We start from the raw sequence: 16,532 nt of genomic DNA, 5'->3' as shown, positions 1-16,532 counted from the left end.
TTCACGCTGATTCAGAAGGACAGACGGGAGCCAAGAGGCGGAGGAGTGGCACACGTGGTGCGGAGATGGACCCAGCGTGGAGGAAGGCCCGGGGACGGGGAAGCAGGAGCGTCCGAATGTGCACAGACGTGTGAGGGGTGTGACCGTGCAGGGGACACGAGTTCTGTGATGAAACCAGTGAGCAGAGACCAGGTCAGAAGGAACCAGACAGGCATCTGAAGGAACAGGAGCAGCACAGATGAGGAAGACTCAAACCTTCGGTGTTGCAGTCAGAGTAACGAGTGTCAGAATTACCCTTCTGCCCCAAAGAGCTATAAAAAATGGGTAAAGTGCATGAACAACAATTTTTTGGCATTGGACACAGACATATAGGACTATGATCCTTGAGGAGAGAGAAACCAAAAGATGAGCTTCAAATGCACTGCAGTTTTCTCCCTGTTTGGAACGCTTTCCAAACTACAGTGAAAGAAAGTGGAGTCCAGGAGCAGCCATCTGGGTGGAGGAAACAAACCAGCAATTCAGCTCCCCAGGCTGGGGCAGGGTCCTGGAGATGAGGGAGCTTCACAGAGAAGAGTCTCCAGAAATCTGCAAAGGGATTTCCTTGTGCCCTTGCCCAAATACTAAGCTGCATTTGTGCTGGGCAAGATGCTGCATACGCTAGCTGCAGATAGCTATTGAAAGGCTGTGAAGTAAGTGGATATTCTTGAATGAGCCCAGTACTGGAGACCCCAGAGTTCCAACCAGCCAGAGAGGAGAGACCACACAGAGCAAAACAAGTATTCCATTGACCCTAGCAAGATCACATCTTAGATAAAGCTGTGGCACTCCGGTAACAAAGCCCAGAAACCTCAAAGGATAAACGTTGATCTTCCAGTAAGTAAATAACAGAACAAACTCAACATTTGGAAGACAACAAAATCTGTACTCTTAGCATCCATTATCTAAATAAATATTGCTAGATAAGCAAGAAGGGCCTAATGAAAATCCTAGATCTGAAAACTATATGTTGAAAAAAAAATGTATTGGAGGAATTTAACAACAGATGGGATACTGCAGAAGAAAAGATCAATGAATTTGAACAGTCAGGCCTCAGGCTGGGAGAAACTATTTGCCTTCTCTATATGTATCTGACAAAGGATGTGTACCAAACACTGTAGCACTCTAAATCAATAATAAAAAGAGAAAGAGATACAGGTATCCAGTAAACCCTTGAAAAACTGCTCAGTGTCACCAGTCATCTCGGAAATCAGGGAAATGAAAATTAATAGCTTACCACCACACCATACTGAATAGTTAAATTAAAAAGGCTGACGCCACCAAACACCAACAAGGATGTGAACTAACTAGAGCCTCGATTCATTGTTTTGGAAATATAAAATGTAACCACTTTGGTAATCTGCTTAGCAGTTTATTATAAAATTAAGCACACATTTATAGTTCGGCAAAAATGAAAACATGTATCTACAAAAGGACTTGTAAAACAAAGTATTAAATTTTATTCATGATAGCCCCCAAATGGAAAGGATAAACAAATTATGTTTTTAAACTTAATAAAATGCTAAGTAATAGGAATGAATGACTTTAGCACCCGCATGCTTACATGTGCACGCTTGCATGCTAAGTCGCTTTAGTCGTGTCTGACTCTTTGCAACCCCATGGACTGCAGCCCGCCAGGCTCCTCTGTCCATGAGATTTTCCAGGTAAGAATACTGGAATGGGTTGCCGTTTTCTCATCTAGGGAATCTTCCTGACCCAGGGATGGAACCCGCATCTCTTACATCTCCTGCATTGGCAGGCGAGTTCTTTATCACTAGCACCAGAAATACTATATTGAGCAAAAAAGAAGCCAGACGCAAAACTGTACATACAGTATAATTCCATTTATGTGAGGTTCTCAAATGGAGAGGCTTAGTCTGTGGTAATAGCAACAAGAACAGCGGTTGCCTTAGTGGAAAGGGTTATCTAGTATTGGGAAGGATCACCAAAGAACTTTCTGGAGTGTTAGGATATTTGTGTATCTTGATGGGGTGATATGAGTTACATCAGTTCGGTTCAGTTCAGTCGCTCAGTCGTGTCCGACTCATTGCGACCCCATGAATTGCAGCACGCCAGGCCTCCCTGTCCATCACCAGCTCTGGGAGTTCACTCAGACTCACGTCCATCGAGTCAGTGATGCCATCCAGCCATCTCATCCTCTGTCGTCTCCTTCTCCTCCTGCCCCCAATCCCTCCCAACATCAAAGTCTTTTCGAGTGAGTCAATTCTTCGCATGACGTGGCCAAAGTACTGGAGTTTCAGCTTCAGCATCATTCCTTCCAAAGAAATCCCAGGGCTGATCTCCTTCAGAATGGACTGGTTGGATCTCCTTGCAGTTCACGGGACTCTCAAGAGTCTTCTCCAACACCACAGTTCAAAACCATCAATTCTTCGGCACTCAGCCTTCTTCACAGTCCAATTTTCACATCCATACATGACTACTGGAAAAACCATAGCTTTGACTAGACGGACCTTAGTCGGCAAAGTAATGTCTCTGCTTTAGAATATGCTATCTTGGTTGATCATAACTTTTCTTCCAAAGAGTAAGTGTCTTTTAATTTCATGGCTGCAGTCATCATCTGCAGTGATTTTGGAGCCCCCCAAAATAAAGTCTGACACTGTTTCCACTGTTTGCCCATCTATTTCCCATGAAGTGATGGGACCAGATGCCATGATCTTCGTTTTCTGAATGTTGAGCTTTAAGCCAGCTTTTTCACTCTCCTCTTTCACTTTCATCAAGAGGCTTTTTAGTTCCTCTTCACTTTCTGCCATAAGGGTGGTCTCATGTGCATATCTGAGGTTAATGATATTTCTCCCGGCAATCTTGATTCCAGCTTGTGCTTCTTCCAGCCCAGCGTTTCTCATGATGTGCTCTGCATAGAAGTTGAATAAGCAGGGTGACAATATACAGCCTTGACGAACTCCTTTTCCTGTTTGGAACCAGTCTGTTGTTCCATATCCAGTTCTAACTGTTGCTGCCTGGCCTGCATACAGATTTCTCAAGAGGCAGGTCAGGTGGTCTGGTATTCCCATCTCTTTCAGAATTTTCCATAGTTTATTGTGATCCAGACATTCAAAGGTTTTGGCATAGTCAATAAAGCAGAAATAGCTGTTTTTCTGGAACCCTTTTGTTTTTTCCATAATCCAGTGGATGTTGGCTATTTGATCTCTGGTTCCTCTGCCTTTTCTAAAACCAGCTTGAACATCTGGAAGTTCACGGTTCACATATTGCTGAAGCCTGGCTTGGAGAATTTTGAGCATTACTTTACTAGCATGTGAGATGAGTGCAATTGTGCAGTAGTTTAAGCATTCTTTGGCATTGCCTTTCTTTGGGATTGGAATGAAAACTGACCTTTTCCAGTCCTGTGGCCACTGCTGAGTTTTCCAAATTTGCTGGCATATTGAGTGCAGCACTTTGACAGCATCATCTTATAGAAGTGTGCATTTCACAAAACCTTACAGTCCACTTAATATCTATACATTACACTATATAAATGAATCATCAATTTTTAAAAGACCTCCCTCCCTCCCTGAAAAAGGAATGTGACTTCAGGAAACAAAACACCTTGGTCTTGATTCAAATCCTGATTCTGGTACTTAAAGGCTCTGTGGCCATGGGTAAATTATTTATCCTCTGTGTGTTCTAGGTTTCTCATCTGTGGAGTTGAGATAAAAACACCTAATTTAGGATTGTGAAGATTAAATGAATGTTTCAAACATTTAATAGGGATACAGAAACACAGTAATGGCGTTGATAATGAAGCAGACGTAATCTGCTTTTAAGATTAACCATGTTCTGGTTCTTTGAAAGTTGATAAAGCAGTACTTATCTCTCTGACTTTAGTCTCTTCATCTCTAAGGAGGCTGTGTTAGATCAGTGACTCTTCACTGGAGGTCAGATGCTCCTATAAGAATCCTAACCCTCCATTAGGAAAACCTAACCCTCTCTAAGGAAAATGTCCCTAATAGACGTACACAGGGCATTTTTTATTATTCAGTTCAGTTCAGTTGCTCAGTTGTGTCCAACTCTTTGTGACCCCATGAATCACAGCACGCCAGGCCTCCCTGTCCATCACCAACTCCCAGGGTTCACTCAAATTCATTGAGTTGGTGATGCCATCCAGCCATCTCATCCTCTGTCATCCCCTTCTCCTCCTGCCCCCAATCGCTCCCAGCATCAGGGTCTTTTCCAGTGAGTCAACTCTTCACATGAGGTGGCCAAAGTACTGGAGTTTCAGCTTTAGCATCCGTCCTTCCAATGAACACCCAGGACTGATCTCCTTTAGGATGGACTGGTTGGATCTCCTTGCAGTCCAGGGGACTCTCAAGAGTCTTCTCCAACACCACAGTTCAAAAGCATCAATTCTTCGGCGCTCAGCTTTCTTCACAGTCCAACTCTCACATCCATACATGACCACTGGAAAAACCATAGCCTTGACTAGACGGACCTTTGCTGGCAAAGTAATGTCTCTGCTTTTGAATATGCTATCTAGGTTGGTCATAACTTTTCTTCCAAGGAGTAGGCGTCTTTTAATTTCATGGCTGCAGTCACCATCTACAGTGATTTTGGAGCCTAAAACAATAAAGTCTGACGCTGTTTCCACTGTTTCCCCACCTGTTTGCCATGAAGTGATGGGACCAGATGCCATGATCTTCGTTTTCTGAATGTTGAGCTTTAAGCCAACTTTTTCACTCTCCTCTTTCACTTTCATCAAGAGGCTTTTTAGTTCCTCTTCACTTTCTGCCATCAGGGTGGTGTCATCTGCATATCTGAGGTTATTGATATTTCTCCCGGCAGTCTTGATTCCAGCTTGTGCTTCTTCCAGCCCAGCGTTCTCATGATGTACTCTTATTGATGGATATTAATTGCTCTATAACCTCTAGGAAATAATAAATGTGTCTGGTGTTTTGTTTTGCTATGTTTTACCTTTTAAAGAAAATGAAATCTGACTGATGGTTAAGGAGCAGTCTGAGAAGTCTCCTTCCTCGCTGTTTGGTCCTGCAGAACACCCTGGTGCCCATGTGAATTTTGAAGACGGGGCTGGCCCTCGCCCCCGGCCTGGGTCTTCACGCCTGGCTCTGTGTCCCACGTACCAGGGCCCCCCCGTCCCCTGTGGGACTTGCGCCGGGCCCTGCTCCAAGGCTGCCAGGGCTGCAGCCGCAGGGCCCAGGCCTCCAGAACACCCACACCACTGTCCCTATCAAGGCCTGACCTTGAGCTGCCATAGGTTCCCATTCACCCTGAGGAACGGGAGACCTCCCTGTTCTGGTCTCCAGAAACCCTGGCAAGTTCGTCCATCAGCATCTTGAGCCCTGCCTCTGTTCTCTTCGCCTGCCATCACACAGCCCGGTCTCATCTTGTAGATGAGTCAAGGGCTTTGAAAACCAAGAGTACTGTATAACGTCTCGTTTTTGTGCTAAAGCACAACTGACTGTTAATTTCCTGCTGAGCTAAAAAACTCGCAGGCACAAAGACAAAAAGGCCTGGAGCATCTAGAAGGTTAGGAACTGTATTGTGCTATATGATCTCAGAGGTCACTCCTAGGAATGATTTGCCTTCTGGCCATGTCAGCTGTAAGGAAGCCACAAGCTCACAGAAACAGAGGAGTCTGAGAAAAGCGATTAGTGTAGAACAGAGTTTGAGGAAGACAAAAGGAGTGAAAACCGTGCTGGCGCTGTGGATTATAAGCAGAGCAGCTTGGGTGTACCTTAGTAGGGAACAAGGCTCCCCAAGGGAAAGATGAAAGCCAAGGACTGTACTTTATTACATGAATGACCGTTCACTTTAGATGCGATTCGTCTGCTTAAACAAGCTATAGATGAGCAGAAGGTGCTGCTTTTTGCCATGGAACCTATAACCTGATTGCTTGGTGAGATCCAGACGGCCGATTCAGAGGTTAATCCAGGTTGATTTAAGTGTAGTTCATGTTTACAGATTAGGATTCTGTCTGTGCAGGGCTGCTTTGTTGTCTGGAAAATCAGGAGGCTTAGGGGGCATTTGCAGGGATGGATTTAGCTGTCATATCAGAGTAACATCAAAACCTTTTCATTTTTTTTCCTCTGTTGACAGAACAACACGGATGGACTTCAGGAACTTGCCTGTGGGGGCTTAATTTATTGCCTGGGAGTTGTGTTCTTCAAGAGCGATGGCATCATTCCATTTGCCCATGCCATCTGGCACCTGTTTGTGGCCACGGCAGCTGCAGTGCATTACTATGCCATTTGGAAATATCTTTACCGAAGTCCTACAGACTTTATGCGACATTTATGACCAATCTGTACTAGGTCTCCAAACCAGTATTATTTCAGTTATGGCACTTAGGAGTGGGATAAGAGCTGAAAATTGCACAGAGAAAGAAAAGAAGACAACTGCACTGACTTTCTTTATATCTTTGAATATAATTACTGTGAAAATATGAAAGCTGTGTTCTGGAATTTTCCCCCTCACAGCAAGTAAATAAGGTAGTGAATTAATTATTCATTCCATTCCACTATCATGAAGGACTCTGGAGAGACTTGGCCAACTGATGTTTACAAACCAGAATTTTGTATTTTAATTTTACAGATTTTACTACATGATTTTTCTAAATTACTAGGTCAGATTGTAAAAGTCAGTGCAATAACAAAACTTCCTTTTTAAGAGAAAATGATTTCTATCACTTTCCCATTAGCTGTTAAAGAATCATGACTAGAACTTACACTACTTTTTACCATGTTTCATCTTGGCATACGTGGTTATTTTTTAAATAGAAACTTCAGTTTTTTGTAAATTTTTTAAAAAATACTTCATTGAAGCGCATCTGTGCGGTTCTTCATTCATGTGAATTTTTGCAGCAATCTGTCAACATTCCACAAATGAACAAACATTATACCTCTTCTCTGATAGTTTTATTAAGCATGGAGAAATTGCCAATTTTTAAAAACTGCAAGTTTTCCAAAACTTTCCTGCCAACCTCTGACTCTGAATTCTGTGCTGCTTTGGGCCGCATATTTGACCTAGTTTGGTTTCCCAGTGATAGAAAAGCATTTTGATATCACTAACTTTTTCAAAAGGTTGAACTTTTTCTCTAGGCCTTTGCCATGTCTTCTTCAGGGTCTTTTCCCACAGAGGATAAGTATCCAGTCTATATTAAGACAGGATTGCTGGCTTGGCCATCCGCGGAACACTCCTGAAGAGCGCTGTGAATTACAGTGAATAGCGGTTATGCCTGCCTGGTGCCCAGTGGTTAAGTTATTGTCACTTAGCTTTATATTATCAGTTTGATAGTCATTTTAAGTTGTGGAACTAAATAGATAAATTCACATTTCTACCTTTCCTTTGCATCTCCTGATACACTTTTTATCACAGAGAAGTATTTAAAGCACTGTTTGACAAACTCATGTGTCTGTTGTCCATCAGTTATAGCCTGGCTCAGTGGAGTGATATTTAATATATTATTTTTGGTTTTTCTTCAATGTCTTATATTAAGATTAACATATTAGTTGCTTTTTGGTTAATCTCCTGTTGGTATTTTAATAAATAACCTTGCATTTAGATCCGGTGCTGATATTGCCTGTTTTCTAGTGATTGGGTATGATCACTGGAATTGTTAGGTTGACTGTATATTGAATTCAGTTCATTGAAATTTTGTACTGATGTAGCCTTAAAGGAAGGTTTATTTTGTGTGTGTGTACGTTTAGAACTCTGACTTTGGTAAGTTATATGGGAATGAGGAACAGAACTGCCTTTTGCTGATGAATTCTTAAATAGGCGAAAGTGATAGGTGCTCAGCCGTGTCCGACTCTCTGCAACCCCAAATAGGCAAGGTACCAGTGAAAACACCAACCAGACCATCCCTTCTGCATGGTTCTGAACATCTGGATGCCTCTTGTTTTTTGTGTATATTTAATTTTAAGTATATTAACTTTCATCGATTCATTTGAAGTCTGCTGAAAAGTACCACTGTCAAAACCACTAAAGTGTATGTAAAAAAATTGTGCTGTAGACTAAAATAAAATTGTTACTTGGACTTGTTCCACTGTCTCTAAATTAGATGACTGTGAAAATGATAATGCATTTTTGAACGCCTGAGCTCATCTAGCATATGTAATTTGTATACTAGCCTTTTTTTCTCTCTCTCTCTTTTTTTTTTTTTTTTTTGAAAAGTCAGGATGGGAAGAAAAACAAATGTACCCTGTCATCTACAATTTCCTAGTCCACTTTTTAATAATTGAATTGCCAGAACCAGTGCAAACATTAAAGCATATTTTCAGCTTAAAATATGCTAGTCTGGGCCTAAGGATTATAAATTTTATAAATGATGTTACCCAGAGAAGCCTTTTGGTTTAGTTTATATAATATCCTGTAAGATTGAACTTAAACGCTTTTTTGTTACCAAGCAGACACATACTGTAAGTGAGTAACAACTCTTGAGTGCTGGATTTCATTCTCCCTCTTCTGCAGGGTAGGAAACAGTCAGGCTTACCTGCCTCGTGCTCATTCAGGGAGCTGGGACAGGAACCCAGGTTCTCTCCAGTTCTGAAGCCTCCTGTTCACTTTGCATCACAGCATTGTCAGAGTCAGCAAGAACAAATGGATCAAAAACTTGAACTGAAAATTCGTCAGCATACACATGGAAAAGACAGCAATTTTCACACAGTTTAGAACCTCAGTAAACCCTCACGCAAACCTCTGTCAAATCTATTGGAAGATTGGGTGTCTTGAGGTTTTGTTTAGAATTCTGTTGTCTAGTCCACCAGGGTAACCTCATCTCTTCCTGGAGCCTCTGCTCACTCTGTGTATCTCCTTCTTTATCAGTTGTTGTTCAGTCACTCATTTGTGTCCAGCTCTTTGTGGCCCCATGGACAGCAGCATGCCAGGCGTCCCTGTCCATCACCAACTCCCAGAGTCTACTCAAACTCAACGTCGATCGAGTCGGCGATGCCATCCAACCATCTCATCCTCTGTCGTCCCCTTCTCCTGCCTTCAATCTTTCCCAGCATCAGGGTCTTTTCAAATGAATCAGCTTTTCACGTCAGGTGGCCAAAGTATTGGAGTTTCAGCTTCAGCATCAGTCCTTCCAATGAACATTCAGGACTGATTTCCTAAAGGGTGGACTGGTTGGATCTCCTGGCTGTCCAAGGGACTCTATAGAGTCTTCTCTAACACCCCAATTTTAAAGCATCAATCCTTATCAGTACCTCCAGCCTAAACTTTTCTGAAGGCCAGACCTCTCTAATCAACTGCCTCTTACCCACCTCCAGCACATTTTCCTCACCCAGTCCCAAGCTGAGGTCATTATCTTCATTCCCCCACCAAACCCATTTCTCTGAAATATCCTATCCTGGTTGATAGCATGGCCGTAGCCATGTACATCCTTCATTTCTCTGACTGGACCCCCCAACCCCCCAGATTCAACTAGGCAGCCAGAGCTGTCACCTTCACCTCAAGCCCAGCTCCCTGATCTGATTCCTCACCCCATTTCACACTGCGGCTCCCTACAAAGCCCTAGATAGCGATTCTCAGACTATTGTAGCCACTTCCTCGTGTACCCGCCACCAGTCACACTCAACAGACAAGCTCATCCTCCACGCTTACCAGCGTCATCCCCCTGAAAGAATAAGGATGTCTCTCCCCTGCTTCAGGACTGCCACTAATGGCTGTATAGGTCTGTACGGTTCAGGCCTCTTCTTGTGGCCTCTTCACATGCTCAGTTCAGTTCAGTCGCTCAGTTGTGTCCGACTCTTTGCAATCCCATGGACCGCAGCACGCCAGGCCTCCCTGTCCATCACTAACTCCTGGAGTTCACTCAGACTCATGTCGATCAAGTCGGTGATGCCATCCAACCATCTCATCCTCTGTAGTCCCTTCTCTTCCCACCTTCAATCTTTCCCAGCATCAGGGTCTTTTCAATGAGTCAGTTCTCATCAGGTGGCCAAAGTACTGGAGCTTCAACTTCAGCATCAGCCCTTCCAATGAATATTCAGGGTTGATTTCCTTTAGGATTGATTGGTTCCATCTCCTTGCAGTCCAAGGGCCTCTAAAGAGTCTTCTCTAATACCACAGTTCAAAAGCATCAATTCTTCAGCACTCAGCCTTCTTTATAGTCTAACTCTCACATCCATACATGACTACCAGAAAAACCATAGCCTTGACTAGATGGACGTTTGTTGACAAAGTAATGTCTCTGCTTTTTAATATGCTGTCTAGGTCGGTCATAACTTTTCTTCCAGGGAGCAAGCGTCTTTTAATTTCATGCTGACTCTTCCTTATTCTCTCCCTGATTGAACCCCACGGACTAGCCCCGTGACATCTTGCCCTCACGGCGCCTTTGTACCTGTGCTTTCATACCTGCTCTTCCTCGGCTTGGAAGGCCTTTACCCCCAGCCAGTACCCTGCCCAGGGAGCATCTGCTGGGTCCAGACCTCCACCTGCGACGCCAGGCTTCGGCTCCGTGTGTCCTCCCGGTTGGGCCTCAGCACCGCCGCCCCTTTCTGGCCCCGTCCTTTGCCCTGGGCAGCGTTTGTCTGTCTGCCCTCTCTGTGGCCGGGACCGCCCCTCTGCAGGCAGGAGCTGAGTCTCACCCAGCTCCGTCCACAGCACAGCGCCACCCTCACAGCAGAAGTGGAAAGAGGCCTGGGAATGAGAGTGGAAAGGGAGGGGCAGGTTGGAGGGTGGTGTCGTGCACGAGAAAGACAACATAAAGTGTTTTCAGGACACACTTGCTCTGCCCAGTGGCTCTGGTCCCTGAAAGCCAATGCGGCTCTCACCAACTGGCTTGACTCCAGTTCCTTGGCCTCACTGGCTTCCCTGACCAAGGGTCGCTAGAACATTCATAGCGACTACAGTAAAAGTTGATGAGAAACTGGCATGGAAACATGAGACAGTCTGTCCTAAATAAGGGAAAATCCAAGCTAGATTACCGAAGGGTTCAAAGGACCAACTACCCATCATTTAAAAGACACAAGTACCACGATGTTCATTGCAGCACTATTTACAATAGCCAGGTCATGGAAGCAACCTGGTTGTCCATCAACAGATGAATGAATAAGAAGTTGTGGGGCATATAGACAATGGGATATTACTCAGCCATAGAAAGGAACTGAACTGAAGTGGAACTGAAGTGGATGAACCTAGAGCCTATTATACAGAGTACAGTAAGTCAGAAAGGGGAATATTGTATACTAACACATATATGGAGAAGACTCTTGAGAGTCCCTTGGACTGCAACGAGATCCAATCAGTCCATTCTGAAGGAGATCAGCCCTGGGATTTCTTTGGAAGGAATGATGCTAAAGCTGAAGCTCCAGTACTTTGGCCACCTCATGCAAAGAGTTGACTCATTGGAAAAGACTCTGATGCTGGGAGGGATTGGGGGCAGGAGGAGAAGGGGACAACCGAGGATGAGATGGCTGGATGGCATCACTGACTCGATGGACGTGAGTCTGAGTGAACTCCGGGAGATGGTGATGGACAGGGAGGCCTGGTGTGCTGCGATTCATGGGGTCGCAAAGAGTCGGACACGACTGAGCGACTGAACCGAACACATGTATATGGGATCAAGAAAAGCGGTGCTGATGAACCTGTTTGTGGGGCAGGGATGGAGGTGCGGACGTGGAGAGCGGACTTGCGGACGCGGCAGGGCAGGGAGAGGGTGGGAGGAACTGAGAGTAGCGCTGAAACATAGACACTATGGTGTGGGGAGCAGACAGCTGGCAGGAAGCTGCTGTGCAACACAGGAGCTCAGTGCTCAGTGACGACCCAGAGGGGAGGGATGCCGGCGGGACGGGAGGGAACTTCCAGAGGGAGGGGACACACGGATACCTTTGGCTGATTCACGTTGGACAGCAGAAACAAACACGACACTCTAAGGCCACTATCCTCCAACTGAAACTAAATTTATAAAAGTCTGGAAAGCTGTTCTGCCTCTCCTGCATCCCTCTGGTCCTCTTTTCTGCATGTAATAATAAACTGAAATAACACTTGGTTCTGCAACCCATGAGCCTCAGTGCAGACTGCCCTCAATTAGAATGAGTCCGCTCATCCTAATGCTTTATCATGTATTTTCTGCCATTCTTTCCCCACTATTTAAGGAATTTGGTTTTTGTTTTGTACAGTTGTAAATATGCCACAATATGCAATTATGTAACTGCTTTTTCCTGCTTATTATATTATAAACATTTAAATTATTATATAGCTTTCGTAGCCAAAATTTTTAATGGCTCCATCATCTTTCCAGACCAGACATGCAGCCTGTTTTAGTCATTCACCTAATTGGGGGGGTTTAGATTCAGATTTTTCATTACTGTAAATAGTGCTGTAGGAACAGTTTTGCATACAGTTTTGTCCCCGTTTGTGACTGGGTCTTTGAGATTATAAGAAACAATTGAGTACTTCCTATGTCTGGGGGACTGGTACTGTGCTAGTTACATGGACTGTCTCACTCTTTACAAAAAACCTTATGCGTAGATAATTTTATTATCTCCATTTTACAGATTAGAAAACAAGCACAGATAAATGAATTTCCTTGCTCAAGATAAGTGTCAGAGCCAGATTAAACCCAGGGATCCTGGAGTCTTAGTGTGTTCATTCTCAAGAGTGCAGTCCCTGGGTCAAAGTTTTCTTAATGGGTTTACCCAAAGTGAAAGTGAAAGTTGCTCTGTCCTGTCCGACTCTTTTAGACCCCACAGACATACAGTCCAGGGAATTCTCCAGGCCAGAATACTAGAGTGGGCAGCCTTTCCCTTCTCCAAGGGATCTTCCCAACCCAGTGATCGAACCGGGGTCTCCTGCACTGCAGGCGAATTCTTTACCAACTGAGCTACTAGGGAAGCCCAAAGGAAGACCTTTTAAAACTAAGACTCATTCCAAACCTCCAGATTTTTGCTTGACATTTTCAGGTTGTGTCTGCTCTTCTTGTGTGCCAATTAGATGGAAAGTGAAAGAGGAAAATTTCCAAATGAAACTGACCTCGAAGAAGCCGATTCGCCTCCTTCCTTGGGAAGCAAAATAAAGTTTCCCAAGAGGACCTGAGAAATGTTTTTAGTTTAACAAGGTTAGAATTACTGCATTCGCGTCTCTGCTGCTTTTGCTAGTTGGAACAGACAGTGCCAGCCTCTTACCTTCTGCGCCTCTTCCTCCTACATGTTCCCTGTCATGATCAGCGGGGTGATTTTTCCAAGAAGCAGTGCCACTGTGCAGTCTAGCCACTTGCAAAGCAAGTCAAAACTGTTCCCATCAGGAGCCTGTCCAACACAACAGCTCTCTCGTTCTCCTACACAATTCACTGTCCCTCAGACTTTCCCTGCACTTGGAAGCCAAGGCGAAACAACTGGCCAGGCCTCAGGAGGGCCTTGGGAAACGCTCTCAGCCCCAGCTGGGAGAGGCTGCAGCTTACCCTGCTGTTCCATGCCAGATCAAACTTACGACACCCAAACCATGTCAGCCACCGAAAAGGTCAGGAAATGCTATTCCTCAAAAAGATTTGGTTCTTTTAAAACATGAGTGTTTTCTGATCTCATCTGCAAGCTGCGTATTGAGTTGGCATGGGTCAGCCAGCCTGGGACAGATTGCCAGTGAAGATGAGCTTCAGTAAATCCCTCATGACCTTGGAGCCTCCATGCCCACCTGCAGAAGGAAGTCCAGGGCCTCCCTCAGGGTGCAGCCCCAGGATGAAATGATACCCCAGAAGTGCCTAGTTCGTGCATTCTGGCATATGACTGGCACTAGACAAATGGCCTCCCCATATGGCTGAGCTTTTCAAACAATTATAGCCCACCTGCAGAGATTTTCAAGCAGAAGCAACCTGGAGGAACAGTTAGTAGTGCTCTTAAAAAGTCTCCTGCACTTTTTAGCTCTTAAAAGCTCATGGGACTGTGGCTGAAGCTAAACTGAGGCAGGCAGACACCCCTGGCTTTCTAGCGGTTTATCCAGAGCACTATGTGGACAAAGGGTGGGCAAGGAAAGCCGGACAGTTTTCCTTCTGTGCCCAGTGGGGAACATGCACCCTCCACTTAGTCAACCCAAAGGCGCCCGGTTGACTGGGCCACACTCCCTGGCAGCAATGTGGTCCCCGCCTGCTGCTACACGTGCCACTTTGGAGGCTCACCTACCAGACCCACCTTTGATGGCTTGTTAAAGGATCAGTTCTAGGAACTTCCCTGGTGGTTCAGAGTTTAAGAATCTGCCTGCCAATGCAGAGGACATAGGTTCAGTCCTTGGTCCAGGAAGGTCCCCCACGCTGCCGCCGCTGCTGCTGCTGCTACGTCGCTTCAGTCGTGTCCGACTCTATGCGACCCCATAGACGGCAGCCCACCAGGCTCCCCCATCCCTGGGATTCTCCAGGCAAGAACACTGGAGTGGGTTGCCATTTCCTGCCCCAATGCATGAAAGTGAAAAGTGAAAGTGAAGTTGCTCAGTCGTGTCCGACTCTTAGCTACCCCTTGGACTGCAGCCTACCAGACTCCTCCAGCCAGGGGATTTTCCAGGCAAGAGTACTGGAGTGGGGTGCCACGCCGCAGGGCAAGGAAACTGATGAGCCTCAGCTACTGAGCCCCGAGCCCTAGATCCTGGGCCACACACAAGCAGCCACCCCAGGGAAGAGCCACCAGAGCCCAGCCAGAGAGCTGCCCTGCCCACCACAGAGAGAGCCCTCGAGCAGCGACCAGGGCCCAGGGCAGCCACAGAGAAACAACTGAGGGACTTCTAAAAATGAAGAGCTACTGTCAACTGCAATATACAATGTCTCCTCCGTCTTGTCTCTTTTCCCCTGAAGTTGCACGTTCATCCATCAAATGTTTGAAAGAGAAAGTGTTAGTCACTCAGTTGTGTCCAGCTGGAGTGGGTAACCATTCCCTTCTCCCAGGGATATTCCGACCCAGGGAGCAAACCCAGGTCTCCTGCATTGCAGGCAGATTCTTTACTGTCTGTTGTTGTTCAGTCACTCAATTGTGTCTGACTCTTTGCAACCCCACAGACTGCTGCACTCCAGGCTCTCCTGTCCTTCACCATCTCCCAGAGTTTACTCAAACTCATGTCCATTGAGTCGGTGATGCCATCCAACCATCTCATCCTCTGTCATCCCCTTCTCCTCCTGCCCTCAATATTTCCCAGCATCAGGGTCTTTTCAAATGAATCAACTCTTCGCATGAGGTGGCCAAAGTACTGAAGTTTCAGCTTCAACATCAGTCCTTCCAATGAACACCCAGGACTGATCTCCTTTAGGATGGACTGGTTGGATCCCCATGCAGTCCAAGGGACTCCCAACAGTATTCTCCAACACCATAGTTCAAAAGCATCAATTCTTCGGTGCTCAGCTTTCTTTATGGTCCAACTCATGTCTGAGCCACTATCAACTGTTTCGTGGGTATCAAATCTGTGCTAGAGACTGATCTCCTACTGTGGATGCTATAAAAAGACAGAACTCCTGCCTGTCACTCAGGCCAGACGATCCCCTGGCTCCACTCCTTTATCTGGTTCCAAGGCCTTAGTGGAGTTTTGCTGACTTGTTTTCTGGCCCTTTCCAAATGACAGTGGCCAGTGAACATGCCAGTGTGAGCAGACAGGTAGGAAACGGCTGCTTTAACTGGCTTTTCAACAGCTGTCTTGTTCAGGGTAGTTGATTTCCATCTGCTGGGCCAGATTCAAATCGTCTGTCTGAAAATCAGCTGTTGCTTTGGAAGAGCACGCCTTAGAGGAAGCCTGTGTGAAGTCTGCTCTCAGAGCCTCCCTGCACTCCAGAAGCTCAGAAGTGAGTCAGGCGCTTCTGAAGCAGGCTTTCCCCAGCCTCCTGGGCAGGGGTGAGGCGTGAGAGACACCTGCCCGCTGAGACGTTTCCTTTGGCGCTAACAGTAAGTTGCGTCTGTGCCCTCCAGGCCCCCGTGTTCACCTGGGGAGAGGACTTGGCCACAAATTAGTAATTATAATACAGCCTAATCACAGTGTTTGTACTGGCTGCTATTATTGGAGGAGGAGTGATTAACCCTGCCCAGGGGAGTCCGAAGTCCTCCCCGTAGAGGCAGTTTCAGCTGAAACGTGCAGGGTGTGTGGGAACTTACTAGGGAGATGAGAAATAAGGGGGCAGTGGGTAGAGACAGGAGAGATGACAGTCTGGGCACCGGGAAAGAATGAGCAGGGGCGCGTGGCAGCGGACTGTCCGACAGGTTTCCCAAACAGCATGGGTGCTCCTGAGAAACCCCGCGTGGGGCCTCTGGAGGGAAGATGATGCTGACGGCAGATAGTAGCAGCAGCTTGTGTGATTGCCTACTAAGGGCCTGTTGTACAGGACCTCTCGCGAGGAGAGAGGGCGTGATGCTGAGCAGAGCACTGTGGGACTCCCAGGCACAATGGCCTTTTTGTTCACCATTTCTTATAGGCAAGACTCCAGCCTCCATGACCTTCTCTGAGTTCCAAAAGAGCAGATTCAAACAGTTGCTAATCAAGGGAGGAGCAGCCACAAAGCCACAGGATTAAAGGAAAACTCATCAAGATTAGGAGATTGGACCACCTGGACCCTGCAC

At 45.9% G+C, this 16,532-nt stretch overlaps 1 protein-coding gene across 7 annotated transcripts in view; it reads left to right on the top strand.

Moving 5' to 3' along the window:
* The window catches only part of MMD (monocyte to macrophage differentiation associated), a 51,379-nt gene that overhangs the window by 23,530 nt on the left and 11,317 nt on the right, over positions 1 to 16,532 (top strand). For 3 of the 7 annotated variants that reach the window (XM_018064076.1, XM_018064081.1, XM_018064082.1), the window contains one exon: positions 6,106 to 8,050. The exons of 3 other annotated variants lie outside the window; for them this stretch is intronic. In XM_018064076.1, the coding sequence (XP_017919565.1) occupies positions 6,106 to 6,306 (201 nt within the window). In that variant the 3' untranslated portion in view covers positions 6,307 to 8,050. Of the gene's footprint in view, positions 1 to 6,105; positions 8,051 to 12,914; positions 14,173 to 16,532 lie in introns of those variants that run through there. One more of the 7 variants, XM_018064079.1, reaches the window with a different exon arrangement.

The sequence above is a fragment of the Capra hircus genome, chromosome 19, assembly GCF_001704415.2.
Source record: "Capra hircus breed San Clemente chromosome 19, ASM170441v1, whole genome shotgun sequence".
Lineage (NCBI taxonomy): Eukaryota > Metazoa > Chordata > Mammalia > Artiodactyla > Bovidae > Capra > Capra hircus.
Note: the sequence above shows the minus strand (reverse complement) of the source record. Positions and strands in the feature narration are given on the sequence as shown.